The sequence below is a fragment of the Astyanax mexicanus genome, chromosome 9 (assembly GCF_023375975.1).
Source record: "Astyanax mexicanus isolate ESR-SI-001 chromosome 9, AstMex3_surface, whole genome shotgun sequence".
NCBI lineage: Eukaryota > Metazoa > Chordata > Actinopteri > Characiformes > Acestrorhamphidae > Astyanax > Astyanax mexicanus.
Window position 1 is genome coordinate 4,357,197 of NC_064416.1, and position 19,211 is coordinate 4,376,407.

At 35.6% G+C, this 19,211-nt stretch overlaps 2 protein-coding genes across 13 annotated transcripts in view; both read left to right on the plus strand.

Annotated features, from left to right (window-relative positions):
• cngb1a (cyclic nucleotide gated channel subunit beta 1a) overlaps positions 1-19,211 on the plus strand; it is a 168,081-nt gene that overhangs the window by 80,256 nt on the left and 68,614 nt on the right. For 9 of the 11 annotated variants that reach the window (XR_007440777.1, XR_007440776.1, XR_007440772.1 and 6 more), the window contains 6 exons: positions 2,194-2,291; positions 2,715-2,798; positions 4,576-4,694; positions 6,814-6,960; positions 8,455-8,629; positions 10,277-10,738. Coding sequence is in view for 2 of the 11 variants with exons in the window: in XM_049483754.1 (XP_049339711.1) it covers positions 2,194-2,291; positions 2,715-2,798; positions 4,576-4,694; positions 6,814-6,960; positions 8,455-8,629; positions 10,277-10,480 (827 nt within the window). In the remaining 9 variants the exon portion in view is untranslated. Of the gene's footprint in view, positions 1-2,193; positions 2,292-2,714; positions 2,799-4,575; positions 4,695-6,813; positions 6,961-8,454; positions 8,630-8,716; positions 8,739-10,276; positions 10,891-19,211 lie in introns of those variants that run through there. The other 2 variants (XM_049483755.1, XM_049483754.1) reach the window with 2 other exon arrangements.
• The window catches only part of kifc3 (kinesin family member C3), an 89,711-nt gene continuing 88,442 nt past the window's right edge, over positions 17,943-19,211 (plus strand). The window contains exons 1-2 of one of the 2 annotated variants that reach the window (XM_049483758.1): positions 17,943-17,961; positions 18,287-18,397. The gene's annotated coding sequence lies outside the window, so the exon portion shown is untranslated. Of the gene's footprint in view, positions 17,962-18,053; positions 18,398-19,211 lie in introns of those variants that run through there. The other variant, XM_049483757.1, reaches the window with a different exon arrangement.

Below are 19,211 nucleotides of genomic sequence, written 5' to 3' on the forward strand. Positions count from 1 at the left end.
AAAATGAGAACTGGCTGAAATAACAAAAAAAGACGCAGAGCTTTCAGACCTCAAATAATGCAAAGAAAACAAGTTCATATTCATAAAGTTTTAAGAGTTCAGAAATCAATATTTGGTGGAATAACCCTGTTTTTTAATCACAGTTTTCATGCATCTTGGCATCATGTTCTCCTCCACCAGTCTTACACCCTGCTTTTGGATAACTTTATGCTGATTCAGTTTGGTGGTTTGATGGCTTGTGATCATCCATCTTCCTCTTGATTATATTCCAGAGGTTTTCAATTTGGTAAAATCAAAGAAACTCGTCATTTTAAGTGGTCTCGTTCCAGAGCTGTATATGCCATATTTAGTACAAATCTGGTTAGTATTTTAGTATTAGTCTATTAACATAAATATATATTATATACAGTATCTTATAGTATTAGCATGTAATATGCAATTGAGGCACAGACATTTACCTATTATACTTAAATATATTTTTTTCTTTCATTAAAAAAACTAAATGTGCTTTATTTAGACTTAATTCCTTCATTTCTGAAGGCACTTATAATAAAAAAGTAAAGAAAACATCTGATGATTTCTCTCAAAAGGAAGAATGATTAACATATGGTTATAACTTGGACATGCTCATTTAAAATGCTGATTATTGTTTATGAACATATTAAGGTGCTACATTAGTTAGCTAGCTAGCTAAATGGTTTGTAAGTGTTTGATGTATAAGTAGTAAATATTTGATGTTTTGAAATGGGGGAAAAATCCTTCAGATTAGTTTTTTTCTACCCTGTTACTTTACCTCATATTAATCTTGCTGTGGCTGCAATATATCAGGCCATATCTTATACCCTAAGCAAGACCATCCTTCCACCTGTGTTGTGTAGTGATATGGAAATGAGGTGTGTTCAGGTACATTTCTGGAATATTGCTATCTCTATCTTGGCAACAGAAAATACAGGAGCTCCACTGACTGAATACAACCTAGACCAGGGGTGTCCGAACTTTTTTTTTGTTGGGGGCCAGAAGGAGAAATATATTTGAATATATATTTGCCACAGACTCATACACAAATAATGAAATATACCACTTTAAATAATAAATTTTCCTGATTACTTTCATTTACACACCATTTTACTTGACTTACTATCTTTATCTATATTTGACAGTGTTGTGTAAACTAAGATTTTTCAAATTGATGTTTTTTTCATGATGTCTCTTAATAATAAACTCCTTAATTACGGCAAATTTTAGACTCATTCGCCTTTTTTCTGCGCTAGAAACGTGCACCTCTCTGCTTTTAGACTCTTTGGCCAGTTTTTTGCGCTAGAAATTCGCATTTTCTCCGCTTTTAGACTCTTTGGCCCGTTTTTCTGCGCTAGAAACGCGCACCTCTCAGCTTTTAGACTCTTTGGCCAGTTTTTTGCGCTAGAAATTCGCATTTTCTCCGCTTTTAGACTCTTTGGCCCGTTTTTCTGCGCTAGAAACGCGCACCTCTCAGCTTTTAGACTCTTTGGCCAGTTTTTTGCGCTAGAAATGCGCATTTTCTCCGCTTTTAGACTCTTTGCCCAGTTTTTTTGCGCTAGATATGCGCATTTCCTCCGCTTTTAGACTCTTTGGCCCGTTTTTCTGCGCTAGAAACGCACACCTCTCTGCTTTTAGACTCTTTGGCCAGTTTTTTGCGCTAGAAATGCGCATTTTCTCCGCTTTTAGACTCTTTGCCCAGTTTTTTTGCGCTAGAAATGCGCATTTTCTCCGCTTTTAGACTCTTTGGCCCGTTTTTCTGCGCTAGAAACGCGCACCTCTCTGCTTTTAGACTCTTTGGCCCGTTTTTTGCGCTAGAAATGCGCACTCTCTCCACTTTTAGACTCTTTGGCCCGTTTTTTTGCGCTAGAAATGCGCACTCTCTCCGCTTTTAGACTCTTTGGCCGTTTTTCTGCGCTACAACTTCACTCTCGCCGCTTTTAGACTCTTTGAAAACTTTGAATCTCACATTATAAAAACCTGCTTAACATCGGGCCAACTTTCATTCTATTTCTAAAATACAGTCACGGAGTGGCAATATCTCACAGAAAAGCAGAGACAAAGTCCAGGTATATATAAAGCCACTAATCAAGAAAAGATCCAGGTCAGGTGTGCGTGAGGGCGGAGTCAGCCTTAATAGTCCGGGGTGACACCTTTTCTCTTTTTCTCTGTGTTTAGATGAGCGGGATTTGCTGGACCAGCTTCCTGATAAGATGCGTCTGGATATTGCAGTGGATGTGAATTATTCCATCGTCAGCAAAGTCGCTCTGTTTCAGGTGAGTTGGTGTAGAATTCACACATAGCTTATATACAGTACATATGCAATTCAACACACACACACACACACACAGTCACACACAAATAAAATACATATATTGTACTCATAGGGTGTACATACTGTACACTGACATGCATAAATCATGGGCCAGGAACTAGTCTCATACCAATTCCCGGTACACAAGTGACTCTGTGGCTGGAGGAACGTAAAGTTCCCGCACTTTAACTTTAGAAATGGACCGTCCTGTCCATCTGCACCCACTAACAGACCTCACTACAACTCCCATCATTCATCTAGCCTTACCAGTTTTCACAAGAAAACACCTCACAACTTATACACATGAGGGTGTTTCGAAGTCATCCCTTGAGGCAACACTTCATGATCATTATAGATACTAATCTGTTTTGCTCTGTTTTTTTAGGGCTGTGACAGACAGATGATATTTGATATGTTGACCAGGCTGAAGTCTGTGGTGTATCTCCCAGGAGACTTCGTGTGTAAGAAGGTGAATGACCAACACACACACACACACACACTCACACTCACACACACACACACACACACACACACTCACACACCCATTTTCACACAATTATCTGAACTTTCTACTCCTTACATTTTAAAAACAGTCTCGTTACTCCTATTTCATTTCAGCTGGTTTTCATTCCAGCTTCTCATCGTTCAATAAAACCCCTATCCAGATAAATCTCTCCATCCAGATAGAGTGAATCTGATTGTGATTGGATGTAGAGAAGTACTCCCTATTGGTTTATTCATCACCCCTGCACACGTACCGCCCCCTAAATTAATCCCAAATTATATTATCAACATTAACATTTTAATATTTTAACATTATAGTCATAATGGCTTTTAGAATAATGTGTTTTGGGGAGGGGGGGAGTGTAGTGTACTATAGGACTCTGTGGGCGTGGCCTAAGCTTTTGTTCTTAATGGCTTTATTTTTTCTCCATACATTACTTTTACTTTTATACTGTACGTAGTTTTGAAATCAGATATTTTACATTTTTACTTAAAGAGTAAAAAGCTTGAGATGATTCTTCAACTTCTACAGAAGTATTTTAAACCCTATTATATACAATATACTTCTACCTACAGAGTAATGAATGGAGACACTTTTCACCTCCCTTTAACAAAAAGACGCAATCAGTTTGCTGCTTATGCTAAAAGCGATAACTCATCTTGATGTGGAGATCTGTGCAAGCGCAGTAGCCAGAATATGTCAAATAAATCTATGTTGTTTGTGCATAATTGTGCCAAATTTAGCTAATTATTAGCTTATTATAAGTATTTAATCAGATTTGATCAGTGATTTACACTATAATTTGACTTTCCGTTTCTAGGATTTTGGCCTCTCCCCATTCAAAGAGATGAAATACTGGTCTGGTATGAGTGGATGAAGCTGCCTCTCAAAGCAATTTTGTGATGATTTAGACATGAGGCCCTATTTTAGTAATTTTATAGTGCACCAGTCAATTGCTTATCATGCAGCTTAATTTAGGGCGTGTCGGTGTGTCTTTGGTATCGTGAGGGCGCAAAAAATAGTAATTCTCTTAATTAATCATGGGTGTGGTTAATTTTGGGCATAACGTGAAATAAACCAATCAGTGTGCCAGTTGTCATTCCCTTTAAAAAGCAGGTGAGCTCTGACTTTGGCGCGTTCGTATCTTAACAGTGTGGCGCTTTTGTGCGTCTCAGCAGAGACAGATACTTACCTGCTCGTTCACACTGTGAAGATAGACCAGCAGCTCATTTAAGGAAACAGCAATGCTATTTTATTCTTTATTTAGTTTATTGTTGAGTTTAAAGCTGGATTTGTCTGTTGACTGTTGTCAGGGTTTTAATTAGTCAGTGGCGCACCTGTATATCCTGCTGCCAAGACAGAAACACACCAGAAATTTACCTGAACACACCTCACTTCCAGACCACCACACCAAACCATCAGTGTAGATTTATTCCTAAACTTCAATGCTATTTTAATGGAAAATACACTGTTTAAAGATATATCACATAGCTAAAAGTTTACTAAAATTATTGGTTAGCTGCTAGCATTAGCCTTGTAGCCCCAGTGCACGGAAACCTCAGACCCCATACGTGCCCAGACGGAGTCTTCAGGTCTTCAGGGTAATATAGACACAGTGTACATCATATTTCTCACCGAATTGTCACTTCAAACGTCAGATATGACAGTAAACAGCCTTTTATCCTCTAGCCTTTGATGTCGGAGGTCTGACTGTCCTCTGACCGTCCTCTCTTCCCGGCAGGGTGAGATCGGCAGGGAGATGTACATCATTAAAGCTGGAGAGGTGCAGGTGGTGGGCGGTCCTGATGGGACCACTGTGTTTGTGACTCTGAGAGCCGGCTCTGTGTTCGGGGAAATCAGGTGAGTATTCTGGGATGTGTGTGGGTTATATACAGCTCTGGAAAAAATTAAGAGATAACTTCAGTTTCTGAATCAGTTTCTCTGGTTTTGCTATTTATAGGTTTACGTTTGAGTAAAATGAACATTGTTGTTTTATTCTATAAACTACAGACAACATTTCTCCCAAATTCCAAATAAAAATATTCTCATTTAGAGCATTTATTTACAGAAAATGAGAAATGGCTGAAATAACAAAAAAAGATGCAGAGCTTTCAGACCTGAAACAATGCAAAGAAAACAAGTTCATATTCATAAAGTTTTAAGAGTTCAGAAATCAATATTTGGTGGAATAACCCTGGTTTTAAATCAGTTTTATGCATCTTGGCATGTTCTTCTCCAACAGTCTTACACACTGCTTTTGGATAACTTTATGCTGCTTTACTCCTGGTGCAAAATTTCAAGCAGTTCAGCTTGGTTTGACGGCTTGTGATTACAGAGGTTTTCAATTTGGTTAAATAAAAGAAACTCATCATTTATAAGTATTATTATATTATATTATTTTTTTTCCAGAGCTGTATATAATATACGTCATTTATTGTAATTGTTTTCACATGGACAATTCTAGCCAGATGCTGCTGGTCACCATCATTACCACTTATTGCACTGCACTGTCCACTGTGGGTGGTAATATTAGCCTTCTATGAAATATTCCCACTACACATATGACACTTGCAGTATGTGGGCCCTAATTTATACTCAAGGCGCAGGTTGTGATGCTCATTGTCAACACAGGCAGTAGTGCACAAACCCATAGTGCATGCCAGCTGGCAGCTATGCAAACTTTCTTGTTTCCTCTGCTGAGAAGTGTTGGACACGTCCAGGCAGCTGCACAGTTAAAATAGCAATCCGCCAAAGTCAGCGCGCACCTGGCTCTGTGCACGGTGCACAGTTGATGGCTAACCTAAAGATTGCTAAATAAGGGCCCAGTGTGTGTTAGCAGAACCTCTACTGCATGTAAAATATTGCAGGGGTGAGATCATAGAGAGAGGTTTGGCGTGTTGTGGCAGAGTTTGCTTGTGTGAATCATCTCACTGTGAATAATGTAGTATTAATGCAGTAATCCAGTCTGACTGCTGGGGGAATTTAAATGGGACAGGTTTCACAATCCTTCAGTTTACGACAGAGAAAAGTCATCAGTCACTAACGTAAATACAGACAAATGGAGATGATTGCTAATGATTTAGATATGTAATTTCGTATATGGCAGTAGACAACACAACAGTGAGTAATACTGTGCCAGAAACCACTAAAGTAAGTCTACTAGGAATACCTGAACACTTTCATACAGTTAGAGACAAATGACTATTATTAGCCTTGTTAAAATAAATTCAGGCATCCCTCCTCTCCAGAAATGTCCAGCAGCCCTAGAAGAGTTTATAACTACATTAAACCCAGGTTCTACTAATGACACTGTTCTAAGCCGCACGTTTCTATTGCCCATGGTGGTCAAAGTTCCCAGATAGCATGAAGAATCATCAGCATCTGCAGAGACTCTGCTAATGCTGATAAGAGGCCATGCACAAATGAAAGGAAAGTGGTTTATGGATTAGTGTAATTTGCTTTGGTTTTATTTGAATATAAAGTGTTTTATCAACTCTAAGAGTGTTGAATTTTTACAAAGCCTAGAGGTGAGCCCCAGGACAAACACCTGATGTAATAGTTGACCAAATAAACTTAAGATTTTCCTTTCTCATGCAATTGTGGGTCAGCCTGATTAACTAATTTATTAAATGAAAATAATTCAATTAAAATAAGATCGTACTTGAAGATATCTGGGCTAGTACATAATTTGATTTCACATTTTCTGCAAATAGCCTGATTTGTTTGCAGATTAGACAAAATCTGTCAACAAAATATTACACAAAACTACACAAAAATACCTAGTATCTGAGTTTCCTGTATACTTTTATTTTTTATGGATGACAAAATTTGATATAACTCAACATGGAGCTTGATAATACATAAGGAATATATAAGATGAGTGGTTATAAAAGAGTGAGTGTTTTTGTTGTTTGTCTGAGTGCTTCCTGAATCCTAATTGTCTTCCTAATAGCTCTGTTTCTGCGCTGTTCTTTTTCAGCTTGCTGGCAGGCGGTGGTGGTAACAGGCGTACGGCTAATGTTAAAGCTCACGGATTCGCTAACCTCTTCATCCTGGATAAGAAGGACCTGGCGGATATCCTGGTGCACTATCCTGAGTCCCAGAAGATACTGCGGAAGAAGGCCAAGTGAGGGAGGGGCTCAGTCAAAGAGTCCTAACCAAGATTTCCATTAGCTATTAGAGAACACACACACACACACACATATATATATATATATATATAGACAAACACACGCCTGTCTGTTATGACTAGCTTGACTAAAACAAAAACCTTAAACTTAAACTATTTTACAGTACTACTTAGAATAATCTAAGAGCCATTCCACTGATTAGGTGCCATTTGCTTGTTGTAAATCTTCCAAATTGAAATAATTTTTTTATATCTTTTTCAACTCTGAATCTAATTTTAACACATATATTTAACTATGTATATTTAACTACTAAACATGTACTGGTTAAACTCAGGCAGCTTTACTTTTACAAGGTTTCTAATCCAAAGATTTGTGTGACAATTTAAAAAGCATGTTTAAAAGCAAGTTCACAAATTTATTTTATTTTCTCTAAAGAAAGTCTTTATTTTAAAGAAAGGGTTGACTGCATGTTCAAATAATTGATATTTATGACAAAAAAAATCACTCCTGTTACTTTTTAAGTTTTGACTAACAGGACTAAAAGTAACAGTACTGAGTTTTTAGGGAAAAAAAAAACAAATAAAATTTAAGAATTAATTTAGGCAACTGGAAAAACAATAATCTAGTACTAGAGCCATTAAGGGAAAGTATAACAGCTCATTTTTAGTAATTTAAGGTGATTTAGAACACTTTTTAAACATTTTAATCTTTTTGTACTGTTTATAAAATAAAACCTGATGACAGGTTTCCTCTTTTTAAGCTGTTGAGTGTGGAATATGGAGCTACACTGGCATTATTTTTCCCATTAAGACTCACTAAACTCAGTAACACATTATAATATTCTAGTATAAAAGCATTAGAACTACCATAAGATATTATAATACAGTAACAAAAAAGGTAACCCACACTACACCATTATTACTGTCCCAACAATTCAGTTAAGTATCAGCATTTAGAAACAGTTAATCCTATTTTTATTTTTAAAGTTATTTTTTAAGGGATTGGCTCCAAAAATACACATCTAAGTGTTCCTAAACACTGATTCTTTTATACACATTTATATACCCATTATCAAAAGCTTAGTCTTAAGAAAGAAAAAGTGTGATTAGTCGTGATTAATCACAGAATTCTCCTGTGATTGATTTAATCGGTTGACACCACTAAAACTAATAAATCAGTAAATAAATAAAATATATTCTTAATTCTTATTTAAAGAAAAATCCTAATTTTTAGTAATTTAATCTTTAATCTAATTTAATCTTTTTTTCACTGTTTATAAAATAAAAAGTTCAATACAAAATATAAAATATTACACACAGACTTCCAATGCAATGAAAAAACAAAAACGTAGAAAATTAGGGTCTTCTTTTCTGTGCATTACAGACAGAAAACTGCATTCTTACATTTCCCCCCCATCACTGGAGATAATTCAGGTCTGGAAGGGTTAATATACAGGCAGGAGTCTGACCCTCTGCTGTTCATGTTTACAGGAAGATGTTGACGAAGGATAAGAAGCCTGATGAGAAAGAGGGTAAAGATACGGGCGAGGTCATCCCGCCACGCCCAGAAACGCCCAAACTCTTCAAGGCCGCCCTGGAGGTGGCCAAAGGAGAAACCTTCGCCAAGCTGAAGGAAAGCTACAAAAGTTCTGGAGCCCTGCTGGAGGTACGAACACTACGATCCGAATGCATTAATTTCAGCTGTTGGCCGTTACTGATTTCATCATCCAATCTGATCTTTGTGTTTCTGTAGACAAAGCAGACAGACAGTTAAGGTAAGCCGTGCTGCAGATTAATACTGCAGTAAAATCACTTTATTTATATCTATATTCTGCACTTATTTATTTAGATTGGTAGTGCCTTTTTTAAATATACTGTTTTATGGAGGAGTGTTTACTATCTACAGTATCTTATAATACAGTCTACTGAACTACAGTTAGGTCCATAAATGTTTGGACAGCGACACATTCTTCATAATACTGGATTTAATTGGATTATACCTGTTAGACGCAGTTGAAGTGTAGACTTTCAGGGGCTGAATAAAAATATAGATTAGGTTTAGATGTTGGGATTGTTTCAGGTACTGCAGAATACTCAATTTCTGTGTCGTAAAATCAATCTCTTAAGAAACAACTAAAGGCAGAAAAACCCACAAACCAGCAACAACTGAAAACCCCTAAGTACAAACATAGAGTTTTGTGATGTCCATGGGTCTCAGACTTTAGTCAGTCATTGCCTGCAAATAATTTTCAACAAAGTATTAAAATCATTTAAAAAGCATTTAATTTATGATAAAGTCCAATTATTATAATTACTTTTGAACCCTTGAACCAAGGAGGACCAAAATGTAACTCATTTTTAGTAGTAAATGATAAAATGATCAGGATGTATCATCAGATATTAAGGAAACATGTTGGGTGAAAGCACTGACAGCTCTTGTCAGCAGGGCTTCAGCAGTACGTTCCTATTTTAAGTGTGCAGTCCTTCCCAGAGTTTGTGTCAGTTTTGTCCTCTGACTCCTCCTGCTGCTCCTTCCCCAACACTAACTCCACCCCCGAGGTTGCCAGCACCCACACTACACTACAGAGATCGGTGCTGCAGCATGGAAGCTAGCTAGCAGGGCTGCTTCAGTTAAACCTCAGCTACCATTTCACACGCTCGCTCTCGGTTCCTACAGAATGTAGCCTTAAATTAAATCTAAACATCCAGTCTGATGGTGTGCAGAGCCCAAATTATGAAGATTGTGTCTCTATCCAAATATTTCTAGGCCTAACTGTACCTGAACTGGGCAGCTCATTTGTGGTGAGAGCTGTTTTCTGCAGGTTTAGTTTAGAATATCACTCAGAAATTACTGTAGCTATAAACTATTGCAAGAGCCGGTTTATGGAGAGTATATATATATATATATATATATATATATATATATATATATATATATATATATATATATATAAGAGTGCCCACAACAGAGTCCTCAATGAATGGAGTGAATGAAGCTTAACAGATAAAAATTATGATTAAAATCAGTGTCTAATTAGTTGTCCTAATTAGCACAGCGGTAAAAAACAAAGGATCGGAACTGGCCCAGGCTCATAATAACCAGTAAACACTTGTTTCTGACAGACAGACAGTTGCAAACACATCAGCTGCAGCTGCAGCTCTGTCCTCTGAGATGTAAGAGATCTAATAGCTCCAGTGTTGGCCTTAAGCTCCAAGTCTAATATCATGTAGTTTCTCCCGTGGCGTTTAATTTGTTTGGTGAGCTGTTCTTTATAAGTTTAACCTCTGTGTCTGACTGTTCTCTCTCTCTCAGCCCTCCGCCAGTCCCATGCCCCCCTCCTCCCCCGTACACCGCCGCTCCCCGCTCCCCCGGCCGGCCCCGCCCGACGACACCGAAGACGCAGTAGCAGAAACCACGGACAGCACCGTGATCATCCGTATGACCACACAGCAGCACGGAGGAGAGGAGATCCTGACCGTGGAAATGGGCCCCGGGGAGGAGCCGGGCACCGGCTAGACAGACAGAACGTAACCCGTAACCTGTAACTCGTAATCAGCCAATGAATGAGCACTTTGATTCTTAACACAATGAGACTACATGTTTAAAAATTAAGGTACCTAGAATGGTTCTTATAGCAATTACAAATATACAACCTTCCACAACAATAGCACTTTATGTATTATTTTTAGCTGATGGTTCCTTAAGGTACCTTTTAAAGAATGTTTCTTTCAGGAATTATAGGAGCCCCTAAGGCAGGGGTGTCCAAACTACGAGGTATTTTAGAAATAGAATGAAAGTTGTGCCGCTGTTAAGCAGGTTTTTATAATGTGAGATTCAAAGTTTGAACGCTAGGTGTCAGAAACGGGCCAAAGAGTCTAAAAGCGGAGAGAGTGCGCATTTCTAGTGCAGAAAAACGGGCCAAAGAGTCTAAATGTTGCCGTAATTAAGGAGTTTAACATTAAGAGACATCATGAAATGCAACTTAAAATCTTAGTTTACACAACACTGTCAAAGATAAAGATAGTAAGTCAAGTAAAATGGTGTGTGAATGAAAGTAATCAGGAAAATGTATTATTTAAATTGGTATATTTCATTATTTGTTTTATTATAGAGTCTGTGGCCCGTGACTTCAAATATATTTCTCCTTCTGGCCCCCAACAAAAAAGGTTTGGACACCCCTGCCCTAAGGTAACATCATGTAAAAAAAAAAAATAATGCCACCGCCAATTTACCATGAACCAGGAACCCCAGCATTTTTTTTTCTGCGAACAAACAGACCAGACAGGTCATGAAACATGAGAGAATTTGTTATATTCAGCACCTTTAAAGAATCCTTGCCTCAGTTGAGGATTATTACATTTATTTGGCTCCTTATCCTTATATTTCTTAAAAAATTATACTTTTATTACTTTGTTAAATAACCTTTCAATACATTGTTCTTCAAAATAATGTCCACATCTACACCAGTTAGAGGCATATGAACCATTTAGGAACCTTTATTTTTGACATTGAGGCTTATGGACGTGAAACGAGGTCGAGGAGGTGGAGTAAAGGCTTTTGGGTAAAAAAAAATCCTGCACAATAAATTTACACACACATACCATACACGGTTATTTTATCCTAATTAATATTAAACTGATGGGGTGTTTGGAATGTGATGCATAATATAGTATTTTGTAAGTTTTTAAGCTTTAGTGATGTTTTCCCCTTGAAAATCTGTAGCTTTCAGATTTCAGACAGGTGAATAAATGTAGGTGAAGATAAAACAGAAACTAAAATGTTCTGAAAAAGACTTTCAGCTGAACGCTTTTATTTTTAATTTTATTTCTTTATTTCTTTGTATTTTATCTGCTGAAAGTCGATTCCACAGCATTGTGCTGCTGTAATTTCAGGTCTGCTGCTTTGCCTGCTGTTAAACTGCCACTGTCCCCTCCATTATGGCCTTAGCAGAACTTTTACACACACATGTACATACAGTACATACAGTCAAGAAACGATTAGGACTCCCCATGAAAACCTTTTGTTCTTTAAAATGAATGCATTTAAACATATTAATATTTGTTTTCCAATTATTTGAGTATTAAATAAGACATTATTATCTAAAATCCTCTCTAATGATGTTCTAATCATCTGCTCCTTATTCTAAATTAACACATTTTAAAGAGACAGTCTGTGGGTTTGGACCATTTGGGGATTTAGAGACCCCTCTGGTGAGATTATGTAATTGCACCTCGCCTTTTTTCCTATAAACCCAACAACACTGATCTTAACTGAGGTGAGTGAGACCTGCAGTTCTTTAAATGTTGTTCTGGGTTCTTTTGTGTCCTCCTGGATAAGTTGTTCATGCCCTTTTAGAGTAATTTATTGAGGCTGGTCACTCCTGGGAAGGTTCACCACTGTTCTATGTGTTTTTTCCCCATTTGTCATTAACAGTTCTTACTTGTGGTCCCAAAGCTTTAGAAATGACTAAATGTTTTCCCTTGAATGAAATAACCATGTAAAAACTGATTTTTATCTTTACTCAGGTTAACTTTAGCCCTATCCGGACGGGATTAGTTTCTCAGGTCGTCCTGGGGTATTTTTTTTTTGTTTATGGGGGTCCTCTGTGATTTTATTCCTGTCCAGAATGACCATGTACATATTTTTCTCAGATGTCCTCTGAGAAAATTACAGGCTGAATGAAGTAATTTTAGTCCCGCCCGGACGCACATCTCTGAGTTCCGCCTCATGTTTAATACAATAGCTATTTGTCCACTGCCGCACATCATAATTACACTTTGGACATGGGTTTCCACATAGATCTAAGTAAACACAACAGTGAGTGGAAATGGAGGAGCTACTGAACTCTGAATGTCATGTGACCAAGAAAGCAAAGAAAAAAAACTCACTGGTCCTCCTGTTTTTTAATTGTAGTCCACATGCAGGAGTTTTATCAATATATTTTTCACAGACGTCCCCCTGAGAAACTATAAAGTATTACAAAAAAAAAAGCAAAAACAAGATCAAACGTCATCATATATTGTTTAAATAAGTTAAACAAAGACAAAGGATTTCATGGGCTGTTCTAGTTCTAGTGTTTATATTTTGTAACATGCTTAAAAATATATATTGATAGGCATATTTCTACCCTATTACCTCTCAGTACATAATACAGTAAATGTGCATGCATAAATGTTATTTATTTGATTTTTGATGAGTTATATATGCAGAATAATGTAAAAGGAATGTATTTACTTGTTAAAACTAGTCGAATGTTCTGCTGTATGCCAATTCTAGGAGCAAGTGTACTATAAATGATTAGATTTTAGATTTTTTGTGAAAGTGAGAAGCCCTCAGGTTCTGGGAACACAGTATTCCCAGTCTGAGAGAACGTTCCGGTTAGTTGATTTATGTGATCGGTATTTGTAGCCCCACAGCTCAGTGTATTGATCAGACTAGGATCTGTCCTCGCGTTCCCCTCTCACAGCATCACGTACGGCTCAGTGGAAATGAGTTTCCAGAGTTTTAGGGTCAGAGTGTTCTAACTCTAACCCCCTGCTGTTACAGCGCTACACACAGATACAGGGATACAGGACAGACAGACGCATTTCTGCCTCTGTTAAATTATGTTTCAGGACGTCTGTCAAGATTGGAGGGGTTGCTGAAGGTCGAGTGTAGGGATGCAATGAATAGAAACTAAACAAAATAATTAATATTTAATAATCATAACAAACGCATTTTGAAGGTCTTTATTCATTTGTAATGGCACTTTTTTCACCATTGGATAATTACATAGCCTAAATGTGTTTTTGTTAAAGAAAATCAAAGAAAACTACAGAAGTACAATAAAGAAATTAAGATAAGATTGTTTCCTATTTGAATCTAGGCCTGTCACCATAATTACATTATCGACTTATCGATCATACAATAAATGGACATAACCTTAATAATAATACTAATGGTGAAATATTCTATTTATGTCTATTCATCTATTTAGCTCTGGAAAAAATACGAGACCTCTTAAAAATGATGAGTTTCTTTGATTTTACCAAATAGAAAACCTCTGGAATATAATCAAGAGGAAGATGGATGATCACAAGCCATCAAACCACCAAACTGAACTGCTTAATTTTTTGCACCAGGAGTAAAGCAGCATAAAGTTATCCAAAAGCAGTGTGTAAGACTGGTGGAGGAGAACATGATGCCAAGATGCATGAAAACTGTGATTAAAACCAGGGTTATTCCACCAAATATTGATTTCTGAACTCTTAAAACTTTATGAATATGAACTTGTTTTCTTTGCTTTATTTGAGGTCTGAAAGCTCTGCATCTTTTTTGTTATTTCAGCCATTTCTCATTTTCTGTAAATAAATGCTCTAAATGAGAATATTTTTATTTGGAATTTGGGAGAAATGTTGTCTGTAGTTTATAGAATAAAACATCAATGTTCATTTTACTCAAACATAAACCTATAAATAGCTAAATCAGAGAAACTGATTCAGAAACTGAAGTGCTCTCTTCATTTTTCCAGAGCTTTATATTTCCCAAACTATGATTAATACTTTTTTTTTAAGTAGTATAATTGCTTTAATTGTTTTTATATGCCATTTTATTTTTATTATGTCGGGACATTTAATAACCTTAATATGAAAATAATATTGTTTACCATAATAATTTTTGGGTTGATATAACATCCACAAAAAATAAAATATGTGACAGGTCTATGTGCATTTGACTTATGATATAAGTGATTTCATCATTGTTTGATATAACAACATACTTATTCAAACAGAAAGTGTTTTTTTTTTTATTTCAGTCAAATGATTACTGTTGCTAAATGTTCATTGCATCTCCAGTACAGTACAATGCATCGTCACATATAATTGAGCTATTTAATTAAATTAAGAAAAAAAAGAAAGAAGAATTTTGAATATGAAGGTGTGTCCATACTGGTACTGTATATTCGATGTAGTAACATTTATGTTGGTTCCATTCACCTCCATTATGAGCCATTCTGACTGGGTGTGTTTCTTTAAAACGCAGCATTTAACACCAAATCCGATCTGACTGATTTTATTTACATTATTTTAATCATGTTTATTTGAATTACATTAAAATGTTTAGTATTTATTATGATTCTTTCAATAAAGGAGATTTTTAATGTGTGTCCAGTACAGAGAGAGGGAGAATGAATGTAGGCCAAAGTGGAAACACACACACATGTACACACATACACACACACAGAGGAAAAGGACAGGAAGTGCAGGGATTGTTGCTCTCACCCTCCAGCTGACAACAGACCGGATGTGAGAAAAGGCGGCAAACTGGGAGACAATACAGAGCGTCCAAGTCTGCAGGTTTTAGTCCAGTACAGAGGAAACACTCTAATGGAGCGTAGTTTTAAGGAATGTTCTGCTGTAAGGGAGAAGGTAGAACCAATAGTGGAGCTATTGGTGGAGTAGGCAGGGTCAGTGCACTGGGACCTGGTCCTAATGTATTGCTGTATATGGCTGCTTAGGCCGTTGTATGCCTGTGATAATATCTTTCACCGTGCGCTAGGTGCGTTGCGATGCTCATTGCTATCTTACACCCCACCAAGAGTCTATAGCTGCTGACGTACCTTCACAGTGCGAACAAGCAGGTCTTTTTCCTCTACAGAGAAGCGTTGGAAATGTCCAGGTAGTCAAGCCACCAAAGTCAGAGCGCACCTGTCTATAAAAGGGAATTATGAGTGATTGGTGATCAGTGACTCACTGATTGGTTTATTTTACATTGCGTCCAAAACAAACTCATTATTAAAAAGAGAATTAGTACATGACTTTGATGTACTTATCCCATCATTACGATAGCAAAGACACACTGACACACCCTTAATTAAGCTGCATGGTGCACGGTTGATGACTTGCCAATAGATCACTAAAGTAGGGTCCTATGGATCAGTTTTTTTCCATTGTGCAATCAAATCTTCACAGCAAACAGCAATGCTCCTAAATATAGAAGAAAAAATAGAATCAAGGATTTTTTGTATTTTTATTATATATTTTTGTCAATACCCCTGATTTTAGCGATAGATGTCCCACTACGGTTGTCCATGTAGTGTATGTGTATTTTTTGGATATTATTATTATTATTATTATTATTATTATTATTATTATTATTATTATAAACAATCATAGTAAAACATTTTTGATTATTATAATACATTGCTGTATACTATATGTGTGTAAAGTAAATACACTTTGTAAAATATTATTTATATGTGTTTCAGCTTTAGACTGGGACCTTAGACTGGCCCACATGTTCCCACTCTACCCAGCGTTTGCTCCAGAAGCAAAAGTGGTTTGTGACAGGCATTAGAGAAAGAAAGCATTTTAGTGGCATTTTATAAGTAAAGGTGTGGTCAACTTGGCCGAAAAGCAACTCCACCAGTTTTTATGTGTTGCGTAATTATGTGGGTGCATTTTCAGGAATGATTCATGGCACAACATTGCTTCCAGCTTTCCACTTTTTTCAGTTTTTGTTTTGTGTGTGTTCTTTGTATAAATGTATATAACCCAGTATAAAGCAGAGTAATAGTGTTTAATTTCATTTAAAATGTTTGTTTATCAAGCTTTTGTAAATATTAATTATTGTATGAAATAATGTCTGTACTGGAGAATCACTTAAAATTAAAGCAATTACATTAAAAGAGCTGGAATTCAGTGTGTCTGATGTGCTTGAATAAAGAAATAAAACAGAGATGTGAGTGAAACTGATAAAATATAAAAGCAGAGCTGGGCTGGCTGTAGATTAAACTGCAGGGAATTCATATAAGTGCTGTCAGCTGTGTGTCATGTGTTCTCCACCCGTATTCAGCTTAAGGCCACGCCCTCCTGTACTATGATTGGTCAGTAATTTACACTCACAACCAGTCCGTCGAATGAGGAGCAAAGGTGGTGTTACGTCACTAACAGCTGTAGCTCTGTGAATAGGTACATATAGAGCTACATCTAAATACAGAAATACATAAAATACATTTTAATTTCTATATATAGTGTAACATATATAAAAAATAGTATTAGAAAATGTTTTATATTTTTTTATGTATATTGAGTTTATTGAGTATTTATTTATTTTTATTAGTATTAGTATTATTTTAGCTAAATATATTTTTTGACTTGTATAATGTCAAAAAATGTATAATGTATAATGTATATTAAAATGTATAATGTATATTAATCTACTGTTAATAAAGGTTAAACACATTTTATATATTTTATAAATACTTTTATTCTATTACAAAACCTCCAAAATACCCGTTTTTATTTAATTTAATTATTTCTCTACATTACTTTATGTACAATAATTATGTATGTATTTCTTCCCATGTATTAGTATAAGTCTAAGTTTATTTTTAGTAGTGATATATTATTATTAATTATGTAATAAGAAAAAATTACATATTTACTGTTGATGTACCATTTGTTTTTTAAATGTTCTTACTTTGACTAGCGACCTCATACAGGTCTATTCTTTATGTACTTTTAAAATTATGTAAAATATTTGATTTATATGTATTATTATTTTTTTTATCATTTAAAATATTTTTGCAAATATATACTTTTGAATTAAATTAAACATTTTATTAATAGTTATTTTATTATACTTATTATTATTATTATTTACAACAATTTGTAATATTTTTATTTTTTATTATATTAAACATGAATTATAATTATTATTATTATTATTATTATTATATTTTTATTTACTATTTGTAAAATAAAATAAATTAAAATTATATTACAATTTGTATTTACAGTTATTTAATATATCAATATCATTTGTAATAGTTTAGCCAATATTACAATTGAAAGTATATATATATATATATATATATATATATATATATATATATATATATATATATATATATATATATATATTTTTTTTTTTTTTTTTTTTTCTCCCCAGTAAAAGTCCCTTTAAGGTGTGTGCAGTTGGACGGTTTAGATCCTGTGCTGTAGCTACATATTAAAGTAAGTAATAGAGAAAAACTCATATTATTATCAGATTATGAGGTTTAATCATATTCGCGTATATTTATTAGCAGTATTACATTATTTTACATGTTATTTTTTATATTTTTACCTCAGATATTGGGTATTTTAGAGTGTGTGAAATGTTAGCCGATATGCTAACGCTGCGGGAGTGGCCTGTCAGAAAACGGGCGGGAAAATAAATCAGGCTTTTTTTCTCAGACTGGGGCTGCGTCCCCTCAGCTCGCCTCTGTACCCCGCTGAACTCAGCCAAACTTCACTAAACCTCACCAAACCGCGCTTTAAACACGCAATTAACCTGCAGGGTTTCACCGGAGGAGCTGGAGAAACTCCGAGAGGATCATCCAGCAGAATCACCGCGGGGAAATCTCACTCTGTAGCCCGCGGGAGGAGCGGTGTGGAGAGCCGAGGAGCGGTAAGAAACGCCGTGAAGTTTCCCAGCAACCCAGTTAGCGTTAACATAACTAACCTAACTTAATATAGCCAAATAACAATCTAAACAACAGCTATGTGCTGTTTATTTAGGTATTTTAAATTAATACAGACTGTATTTAATATAATTTATCAGTTTAACTGCAGTAAAAAGTTAGTGTTAAACAGCTGAGAGCGCTGCACTCTTAATTATAAGCTCCTGTAGGGCAGGAAGAGCTGGGGATCAGACTGAGAGAGAGGACATAGCAATCATTTCTAAACACTGACTTGTTTAAACTACAGTTCCAGAGCTGTTTTACCATTTAAACTTATATTTTAGGCTGGGTTTAACCTTAAGCTGGGTCTTAGAAAGTTGACACGCTGTTTTAAGTCAATTAAACAATCAAAACTGTGCTGTAAGCAACTTATCAAAAAAAGGGCCCAATTAACTGTAGTTTTCTTATGTGTCACAATTAACCTAAATCTGGTTAACCAGGTCCTTTTTTATAAGAAGCTTATAGAACAGATTTATTTATTTAAATTGATCGACAACTATTTACTCTTGAAAAGCTTGTCAACTTTCCAAGAATCAGTCTAAGGTTAAACCCAGCATAAATTCGAATTTTAAATGCTGAAACATAAGAAAACTAGAATTAATAAGGTCTGCTATAAGTCTCATATCTTGGAAAGTTTTCACTCAGTTTAAAGAATTAAAACTGTCCTATAAGCAACTTATAAAAAAGGCCCAAAATGAACTCTAGTTTTCTTGTGTTTCACCATTTAAAACTCTGATTTAAGTTGAGTTTATCCTTAAACTG